Source organism: Dermacentor albipictus, chromosome 6 (assembly GCF_038994185.2).
Source record: "Dermacentor albipictus isolate Rhodes 1998 colony chromosome 6, USDA_Dalb.pri_finalv2, whole genome shotgun sequence".
Classification (NCBI taxonomy): Eukaryota; Metazoa; Arthropoda; class Arachnida; order Ixodida; family Ixodidae; genus Dermacentor; species Dermacentor albipictus.
This window is the reverse complement of record NC_091826.1, coordinates 64,599,326-64,609,880: the sequence shown is the minus strand read 5'-3', so window position 1 is coordinate 64,609,880 and position 10,555 is coordinate 64,599,326. Positions and strand designations below refer to the sequence as shown.

General features: G+C 47.1%; 1 protein-coding gene across 5 annotated transcripts; it reads left to right on the top strand.

Moving 5' to 3' along the window:
• Nucleotides 1-1,966: 1,966 nt before the first annotated feature.
• Nucleotides 1,967-10,114, top strand: LOC139061117 (uncharacterized). 5 transcript variants are annotated; one of them, XM_070540677.1, is made up of 5 exons: nt 1,967-2,054; nt 2,269-2,493; nt 6,577-6,763; nt 9,165-9,364; nt 9,659-10,114. In XM_070540677.1, exons 2-5 carry the CDS (start codon nt 2,363-2,365, stop codon nt 9,912-9,914), a joined length of 774 nt encoding a protein of 257 aa, XP_070396778.1. In that variant the 5' UTR covers nt 1,967-2,054; nt 2,269-2,362; the 3' UTR covers nt 9,915-10,114. The 5 variants fall into 5 exon arrangements, with proteins under 5 accessions (XP_070396778.1, XP_070396776.1, XP_070396777.1 ...); XM_070540675.1 differs by having other exon boundaries at nt 1,971-2,054; nt 2,233-2,493; XM_070540676.1 differs by having other exon boundaries at nt 1,979-2,137; nt 2,233-2,493.
• The last annotated feature ends 441 nt before the right edge of the window (nt 10,115-10,555 follow it).

The following is a 10,555-nucleotide window of genomic DNA, read 5'->3' as shown; positions in this document are numbered from 1 at the left end:
GTTAAGGAACCCCCGGTGGTCCAAATTTCCGGAGTTCCCTACTACGGCGTGTCTCTTAATCAGAAACTGGCTTTGGCACGTAAAACCCCATAATTTAATTTCTTAACAAATACTGTAAGCGCAACGCATGCCTGATATTAATCTTCTTCATGTCCAAGTCTCATATCATGCACTGTAAATCTTCCTTATCGGTACATATCATCATCAGCTGCACAGCGTGATCTCCGTGGTGGCAGCTTGAACTCGGCTGGAATAAAATGATTCCTTATAAGTGCTAGAAGGTGCTTTTCGTTCCCCGAGGCCTTTGGAAAGTCCTCACTGGAGATCCGTTAGGGCTGTCGCATATAACATCACGAACCAAGGTCGCTCAAGCGAATCCAGGCACCTCCGACGCCACTGCTCCACTGCAGCCCTCACCATCCGTCGTGGCCATCAACAGCCGCTAGAGCAGCTGTTGCTCTGAAGGTGGCGTTTCACCTTCACCTGAGATAATGTTTCTTGGCTTCCCATTAGACTGCCATCCTGAATTCGACTTGCACGGTGATGTGGTCTCAAACAAAATTGGTTTTAGTTTAAAATTCTAGTACGCTCCCATTTGCAGCAGCACACAGTACTTTCATGTATTTCGGATTAACATATTTGTACTTACAACATTGCCTCTCAGTTCATGGAAACACGTCTTTTCACCCACAACTTACATGTGCAACATTTACAGACTCAAGATCTAAGGATAATCTACCTCTGGTTATAAAACCCACACAGTACTAATTTGCAGGTAATTACGCATGCTACCATTACGTTGTACGCTTCAGCACAAATTGACATCTCTAATGTACCACGTGCTCAACCATGAAGTGTTCTCATATATAATTAGTACATTTAGTTTTACCAACCATACAAATACAAGATTTGCATTTGACAGCAATTTATTACTTCCTCGAATAAACTCAATATGGAAGATTTACCAAACTTTTTCTGGGCATTAAATACTGGACCAAACTATCATCTCATGAAAAAGTTTCGCACACCACTAACCTTCAAGCAAGGGGTCACATGACAGGAACTTTATTTGAGCCCTGAGGAACTGAGATCGAGGGGAGCCGAAGGCTGCGCAAGATCAAGTCGGTGACTCCGCCCGCGATGGGACCGGGAGACGAAGTCCCGCCGCAAAGTCGTGGGCCCTCTGGACAGCCCGATTCAAGCAAGAAGTCAAGAAATTTTGCTAACCACACTACTAGCTTGAGATGCACTTTTAATATACATTGTAACGATATTTATTATAGAGTTTTCATTGGTTTTTTTTCGTGCTATGCTCAATTTCTACCTTTTCTTTTCTCTCTTTTCTTTATAAATGTTTGTTTTCGCTTTTATTGTCTATAATTTATTTGCTCGTATTACGCGTGCACTTCAATTATTGTACACATTTATTGTTCGTAATTACTATGTCAACCTTGTTTACTTTGTTGTCATTGTGAGGTTGCTAATATTACTTTAATTACTATATTGTTAATTACTCACAGGATGTCCCCATTGAAAATTTTATTAACACCGGGACCTGCTCCTGCAATTATGCTTAACGAATAATATGAACTAGAATTCGAAACCATGAAATGCAAGTTAGAAAAGTCAGAATGCGACGTGGTCACTTAGTAACTAGAACGACGCAGACGCATTCATCGTCCACAAGCGATCACTGCGAGTTTCAGCGGAAATTTCAAAGCGTTGCAAATTCTTCTTTTCTTGCGCGTTTCCTGGCCCACCTTGTTCCCCCTCAGGGCAAGAGTGATCATTTTGTCCACTGCACTGCATTCGTCTACGGTGCGTAAACAGATTAAGGCAACCTCCATTTTGCGTGTCCCATCCTCCGTAGCAGGTGCGAGCCATGTTCTGAAGACACATCATGGTTATCAATATCATCATCATCGTCGTAATCGGCACGCCCCAGGGTCACATGTTCCTTGCGAAAGAAGGAGAAGAAGAAAGTGTGAATACCGTCGGCGCGAAGATTGCGTGTCTGCGTCAAATAATTGCGGAATTGAAAAGGTTCCAGTCACGTAAGTTTCCTTCCGCCTATATTCGCCGGTGTCTTTATATTCTTGGCGGCTAGTGCCACACAACTTCCGGCCAATCCCCAAGAGTAAGTCTCACCATTTCAATAAGAGGGAACCAACAAATCAAGCAGGACAGCTGTTTTCTGATGGTTTTACATGCATTGTTTTGCATGCAACCCAGAGCCCTGGTACGCGGCTGCCACTTACGTTACTGTAGTCGCCCTTTTCGAGGTAAGCGGAGGGCGAAGAGACAAGGTGTGCACAGTTCTGGACGGGAGAAGGACGACGCCCGCGCTCTTGCGGGAGCAGTGATGTACTCCCGGGACATGTCACCCAGAGATGACGACGACTACGGCGTCCACTCCTCACGACGTGGAGCCAACGGATTTACACGACGCGACCGGCTGCTCATCCCAGTGCCACGACGCAGGGACACCGACAAGTCAGTGGTTCTATCAGCGTCGGTCACCTCATTCACTGCGAGTTGCCCTATGTTGAAGTTAAATTGTAGGCCTAAGATCGGGCAAAGGCACACCCAAAGAACGCGCAGCAGAACGAGCTATGATTGACTGACTGCCAAGGAAGATTTGTTGGAAAAATATTGGTCTTTTTAATTGGTGAACCAAACTCGCATAGTCCAGAAGCTGCGGCCGCTGATAGCCGTAGAAAAGTAGTCCCAAATAGGTTTGCAACTATGCGTAACTGTAATGTGCAATACCCATTGAATCGGGGTACCTTCCGAGAGCACGAACCAGAAGGCAGGAAACGGCACCACCTACCACAGTGTCTCGTTAGTTGGCGCTTGGCAACGAAAGCGCTCCTTCGTGTCGGAAAATGGGCGAACAAACAAAAGACATCTGCTTGCCTAAGAACGCGGGAAATATTTAAAGAAATGAATTCAGTTTATTTTTTTTCAAGCAATGAGCGCTTCAAAGGCCTACATTTGCTGCAGTAAGGACATTTAGGTAGCGTTTGTAGTTTAGCTGCGTTGTAATGTAGAGAACCGAACCGATGACGTACCGGCACATCGGCAGTGGTAGCAGACGTCTCTCGGCCTAGGTCGCGACGACTAGCTGACGCGATCTTCGAGTAAACGAGGAGAGTGTTTGGTGGGCCTTCTTTTTTTGTTTGCGTGCGTTTTGAGCGCTTTAGCCAAGTCGTCATTCTGGCTAGTCGTTGCGCAGTTTGATGAGTAAACGACACGAAAAAAGGCTGTAGCATGGGTTCCTTTTACGATTCCCAAAAGACGAAAAGAGACGACAAATGTAAATGCTGGAAATGTGCAGCGACGAATGGCAGCCGTCAGGTGCGGACAGAATCTGTGAAGTCACCTTTGAACTTTTCTCGAGTACTTGTACATAGAAACTGCTGCCTTGGCAATGTCTTGCTGCTTTCATGCTGTATTAATATAGAGCGCGAAAAGAAGTAACCACCGGGAAGAAAAGCGGTTCGCGTTTGCTTGATGAAAACTGCACATGATGTGCACGTAGGCAACCCTCTATACTTGACATATGGAATTAGATTACTGAGAACTACGTTAACAGCAGTTTGCTACTATAGGGAACAAGAAATTAAACTTCCTGAGGCATCGATTCATGTCACAAGGACACTTTTGACCGCGGCCGAACCAGACCCGGATAGTGTTGCTACAAGGACATTTATGATCGCGATTTTGCTCAATCCGGATTCAATAATTCGTGATCGAGCTGTTTGATTGCGATGGTAGGTGTCGAGGGCACCCTAAATGCTGGATAAGCTCAAGCGAACATCCGCTCATGTATTTCCGTGGCAAGGCCTTAAGCGAGTGGTGCGATTTCATTATTCCTGTTCAGTGTGGGATCCAGGTGTGTTCACGAGGTTAACATATGCGTTACCGAATCGCACGTTCGGCCACTACTTCGGATCATTTTTTCCAGCCGCCTTTTGAGGAGGTAGTGCTTACCGCAGGCGTAGAGCCTTCTGACAGGTAGCTCACGTACTTGTGCAAATCCATCGCAGAAGATGCCATAGCGCGAGGGAAATGCTTTGCCGACCAGCTCTTTGCGCACGTCTCGCACTTCACTTGACGCATGGCCCGCGGCGTCACGCTGAACAAAACAGGTCAGTACAGATGACAATGTGTGTGTGCTGTCTTGATGTGTGCTGTCTTGTGTTCAGCAATGCCGGTGGATGACCCAGCTTCCCTGAAACGGGTATGCGGAAGCACGGCCGGTCTGCAGTGCTCATTCTGCGTTGCGGGAATCCTCAAGAAAGAAAAAAAAAAGAACCCCGCAGCTGGAGTAAATGCACCAGTCCTTTATTGTCTTCTCGTACCTGCCATGGTAGCGTTGGCTATGTCGGTGAGCTGCTTAACAGGAGGTCGCGGGTTCAAACCCGGCTGTAGTGACCGCATTGCGATGTAAGCGGAATCCCAAAACGCTAGTATACCATGCAACGAGGGCACGTTAGAGAAACCCCAGGTGCTCATTATTAACCGGCGCCACTATACTACGGTGACCCGCCGTGGTTGCTCAGTGGCTATGGTGTTAGGCTGCTGAGCACGAGGTCGCGGAATCGAATCCCGGCCATGGCGGCCACATTTCGATGGAGGCGATATGCGAAAACACCCGTGCACTTAGATTTAGGTGCACGTTAGAGAACCCCAGGTGGTCGAAATTTCCGGAGTCCTCCACTACGGCGTGCCTCATAATCAGAAAGTGGTTTTGGCACGTTAAACCCCATAATTTACTTTTTTTTATACTACGGTGTCGCGACGTTTTGAGATGTTAAACGGCAAGGTAAAATTTGAATAGCCCTGTCGGGACAAGAAGACTGTTTCAGCCGCCCAAACACAATATTGCTCTCCGGTTACAAGTATTCGCCCAAAATTGAGATGTCTTAATTAGATTGGCTAAGCTAGGCCTAGATGACACATTTACATGTACAATGGGTTTTTCTCGTATACCAGGATCCGTTCCTCTCGGATACGCGTTTAAAGCAAGCTCACTTAATCTCTAGCCCAGTCGATATCGGTCGCCTCACGGCCCGCGCAGGGGATGCGGTTCTGACGATGGGGCAGCTGACGAAAAATCCACCTGGAACGAGCACTGCCGGCAGTAATCCTTATAACAACAGTCTGAACGTTGTCCGTGGTCACTCTCTCTGCCAGTTACCGCAGTCACCGGGGAAAAATGGATGCCACCTACAAGCGCAGCAAATTCTGGTGCCTGCAGTAAACTTCTACTTCTCTTCCTTTGTTGGCTTCCACAGGCTGCAGGAAGACGGTGCTTCACTACACGAGTGTGTTCACGATAACATATTACGGCAAGCTGCTATAAGAATAGCATACCAGTTGTTTATATTGCCAATAAAATGTAGTTGTCAGTCAGCGCTACCATACATCTTTGAAGTGCAGTCTTGTTCCCTTAAACAGTGCTGCAACTTACCTTTAGAATAAGCCTTAGTTTGGCAAGTTGGCATGCATTCACAGAAATAACAGATCACTGCTTGTCTTGACCTTTTCTCGGCCAATCTGTCGGCGTCAGATTTTCTCACAGTATTACCTAGAGGTAAGGTGTATGCAAGTTTCCTAACGTGGGTTGTGCCGCCTAGGGAAGGCCAGGAAATGCTTCTCCGAGGCTCCGTCTCGAACTTGGCTCGGCATAAAACGTGGTCACGTCTACACGGATAAACCTTTGTTCAAATAAAATACTGCTATAAAATGTTTTCGTTCTCCAGTTTGACAACTTTCAATAAAGTTTACTTATAGCGCATAAGCAAGCGCTGACAAACAAGAACAGATCGCTAACTATCGCAAAGCTAGCTCAATCCTTATCGTTTGTTCTGCAGTTTTAGCGTCTCGCTGGCCGTTTTCGCGTTCTTATATAACCTTGCTTCCAAGCAAAAGTCTTCATTATTTGACAAAATATGTTTTACGTAGGCTAACAACAAGAACAACAACAACAACAACAACAACAACAACAACGTAAAAACAGCTCTTGATGTGCTGATCTAGTAAAGCACGAACTACTGTGACAGATAGAACGGTGCTAGCCAGGCGCGCCTTCAAGTTGTCTTGCTTGGCTCTGCGAGATTGAAGCAAATCTGGAGGCACCGCATCCAGGCATTCCCATACATACAACAGCGGCACACCGCCAGTTTTCCCTCCAGGTATTATAGTGAGAAACATTAAGGTCTGCGCCTTCCTTGCGCTTACCTTTCTAGCTAATTTCTAGTCACTGTGTTGTACAGTTCCCTAGAGGATCAAGGTGAAGAAGGTAGACATCAGCGGTAGATCGACGCTGAATCTCCTTCCATTTTTAGACCGCTAATGTTCCTACGGGCCCCTTTGTCTTCTGTGCTATAGACAATCACGAGCACATCCCGTTAAACACAATCGAAGGTTTTTGCACAGTAACGTTCCAGGTATCGGGTGACAAAGTCTGAACAATGGCTGCAAAGGCGAGCATACCCATGCATACCCGAGGCGGGTGGTGAGAGTGCTGCGTATGCATGTAAAACTTTCGCGATCGTTTGTGCATTCCAGTCACGACCTCTCCTGCTACTCGTTCGCCATGGTGTTCCTGGTGTTCCTGGTGGTGTGCATGGTCCTCCTTGCCATGCAGGGAAGACTGCAGGGAAAACTGCAGGGGGTCGTCCAAGACGCGGACGCTGCGGCCTCTCCCTTGCATCGTCCCGCCAGCCCCGGGCACGACGGCGCACTAAAAAGTCAGGTTAGACTACTCATTATACGCCTAGATATAAACCCACCTTTTAGGCGTTTCCCCCTGACAATGGGCGGCTTGTGGTAAGCATTTTGACTGAGCAAACCTAATCATGGCTTGCTGAATGTGTTTTGCTTAAGTAACGGTAAAGTGCTGCGCAGTAGGCGATCGAGTGACGAACACTGACTGACTCGCTGAAGAACTCGGCGACAGTATATGTCCCTGGTAGTGGACAATCCATTGCCCGAAGACGGGCTGCAGTGATTCGTGCAAGCAGCCTTAGCTGAAGCAGGCATCGTTAATGTGATAGCGAAAGGAAAGCAGCCCATGTGGGACACAATGAAGGGGATGCTCCTAGTTGTGATAATGGTGGCGTGATTCACTAACTGCAGAGACGGGGGACAGGGGGATCGAGAAGTAAACGACCAAAGGGGGTTATCGACCTGCGGAACATTTTAAAGGAAATGCAAATCGCAGTGTGTATGGTGTCAGAGATTGAAATGTAGAGGTGCGAAATTGAAAAGGCAGTGCTTGCAGCAAACAAGGAGATTTGGACGCTAGCTGAGGCAATGAATTTTATAGACCGTGACGTCAACCGGGAAGCGCACCGAGCCGGCCGCGAAGGCGCTTTGGAGCGTGGCGGGATGCATTTTAGTCAGAGTCTAGCAACACTGGTTGGGCGTCGATTCGCGGCACGGGAAGTAGCTTTCTCAGGCGGACCCCACGCAATCGGGAAGGTAGATTATGTATGGAATGTAGCGACCCACCAATGAGGAGCATAACTGAATCAATCAATCAATTATGATGCTTTACGTGCCAAAACCACTTTCTGATTATGAGGCACGATGCAGTGGAGGGCTCCGGAAATTTCGACCGCCTGAGGTTCTTTAACGTGCACCTAAATCTAAGCGCACGGGTGTTTTCGCATTTCGCCCCCATTGAAATGCGGCCGCCGTGGCCGGGATTCGATCCCGCGACCTCGTGCTCAGCAGCCCAACACCATAGCCACAGAGCAAGCACGGCGGGTCGAGCATAACTGAATAAAAAGGAGTTAGGAAAAGGCGCACAAAGCAAAACTAATGAGGTGGTAAAATTTGTTGCACAAACATGCAGTATGGTCGCAAGCAGGATAAGTGGCTAGAAATTCAAAGGCAGCTGAATGAATCAAAGTGTTAGCGTCTGTGCCTTGAACGGAATGTGACCGGAACAGAGTAGATATAGTTCTGAGGAAGAGAAAAAAATATTAGGATGTATATAAAATGATAGAATAAAAAGAACGTACAGCATAACTGATTAACTCAAGTACGCTAGGTACGATTTCTCACCGCTCATGTACAATGGGGCCGCCAATAAATAATAATTTGTCTTACGTCTATAGGTCCAAAGTAATTTAGTTAACTTAATTATTGTGCTCTACGTGCCAAAACAACAATTTGATTAGGAGGCACGCCGTAGTGCGGGACTCCGGAAATATAAATACCTGAGGTGTTTTTTAACGTGCACTTAAGTCTAAGTGCAAAATAAACAAAAATAATGTTTAACAGTCTCGGAAGAGAACAGCAATTTACAATAGGTAGCGAGGCACTGGAATTTGTAAGGGAATACATCTACTTAGGGCAGGTAGTGACCGCGGATCCAAATGATGAGACGGAAATAATCGGAAGTATAAGAATGGGCTGGGGTGCGTTTGGCAGCCATTCTCAGATCATGAACAGCAGGTTGCCATTATCCCTCAAGAGAAAAGTGTACAATAGCTGTGTCTTACCAGTATTCACCTACAGGGCAGAAACCTGGAGGCTTACGAAAAGGGTTAAATTGAGGACGACTCAACGAGCTATGGAAAAAAGAATGATAGGTGTAACGTTAAGGGATAAGAAAAGAGCAGATTGGGTGAGGGAACAAACGAGAGTTAATGACATCTTAGTTGAAATCAAGAAAAAGAAATGGGCATGGGCAGGACATGTAATCAGGAGGGTAGATAACCGATGGTCATTAAGGGTTACGCACTGGGTTCCAAGGGAAGGGAAGCGTAGCAGGGGGCGGCAGAAAGTTAGGTGGGCGGATGAGATTAAGAAGTTTGCAGGGACGACATGACCACAATTAGTACATGACCGGGGTTGTTGGAGAAGTATGGGAGAGGCCTTTGCCCTGCAGTGGGCGTAACCAGGATGATGATGATGATGAGGAGGAGGATGATGATGATGATGATGAAGTCTAAGTGCACTGGTGTTCTCGCATTTCACCCCCGTCGAAATGCAGCTGCCGTGGCATAGATTCGATGCCGCGACCTCGTGCTTAGCTGCCCAACACCATTGCCACCAACCAACTACGGCGGCTTACACCCATGATATCCACGAATTAAAATACGCTGTGAGAAATAGCTAAAATTTTAATATAATCGACCACCCAGGCCCGTCTTCACGAACGCTTGCATCGACAGTCAAGAGAGGCCCCAACGCGCAGGCAGCGACCGGTAAAGATCGACGCCCCAGACTTTCATCGGCGAACCACCTCGGCTGCGCACCCACATTCGAATGCACCGGAGCGGAGTACCCCGCCTACCCTTCGGCGAGACCGCTCTCTCAGCACCGGCGAGATCTCGCACGTGACGTGAGTTCAGTGTATTAATGGCTGCAACGTACTTTCAGAATGCCAAAATGTAGCGCGCGAAAAACCGAACCAAGCCGGAAGACGTACTGACCGCAGACACACACTGCGCTATTGTCAACAAATTCTTTCTCTGACGCGTTATCATGAGGAGTGTCAAAGCGCAAAAACGTGGAGTATATATATATATATATATATATATATATATATATATATATATATATATATATATATATATATATGGTGCATATATATATAGGTGCATATTTTTCGCAAGGTTCGCTGTGTGCTTTTCAGGACGGCATTCACTGTCGAAGAGGAGGAGAACGGTGGGGCTGAAGCATCGCGAATGCCTTCGCTGCCGCCCTCGGCCGAGACGCCCCCTGCTGGTAGCTACAAGCCCGAGACGGGCGTCGCGGAGGCCATACCGACGCCCTCGAACAATGAAGATCGCAGAGTCCCCACTGACAGCGTTAGACTCCATCCGCTGCCGATCGACGCGCCCCCTGGCAATGGAGAGCGGGACGACGACGAAGGATATGTCGACGGATAGAGTGTCGCCAACGATGACAGCGACCGTGGCGTTTAGGACGGCTATCCTCGCTGCTTCACAAGTTGCACGTTTTTGTCACGCGGAGTACCCCCGCGTTGAATGTAAACATGATCGCCTTCTCTCCAAAGAACTTCGAATAACTAAAGGTTTACATTCAACCCGTTTATTTCATATTCCAGAGTAAAACCTTTGTACTCCAATAGTGTAGAAAGTGTAAAGCGTTGTGTCTGATCCGAAAGGCCTTCGAGTTGCCACCAACGGTAATATACATGTTTCGAAACGACTTCTTCGCAAGAATATTCGTTAAACTACAACGACAACAGCGCAAATTGCAGTGCTTAACATTTTCTAGTACTACACAGTGCTTTATCGAACTTAGGGCCTACGTTTGTGCCACGCTCGTTATTAATTTATTCATTTTTTTTTCCATTCTCCTCCACTTTCGGCGAGATTCGTGCCGTTGGCCGGCAAAACGCGCGGTACTCGGAACTTGAGAAGTAACTAAATTGCCGAAAAAATTGGCGAACGTAACCATGGATTCGAAATTTCAGCCGGTGGTTCTTTTGCGCTATCTACTTGACAGCGCGAAGCTCCAAACTCCATTAAATTACAACCGTCACTCTACAGAGAGAAGAAACAAG

Excerpts from the sequence above, each read along its gene's own strand:
- LOC139061117 (XM_070540674.1), top strand. The coding sequence starts at position 2,198 with ATGGTTTTACATGCATTGTTTTGCATGCAACCCAGAGCCCTGGTACGC. Across the intron at positions 6,764-9,164 it reads ACGGCGCACTAAAAAGTCAG|GCCCGTCTTCACGAACGCTT; the intron begins GTTAGACTACTC and ends TCGACCACCCAG. Across the intron at positions 9,365-9,658 it reads GGCGAGATCTCGCACGTGAC|GACGGCATTCACTGTCGAAG; the intron begins GTGAGTTCAGTG and ends TGTGCTTTTCAG.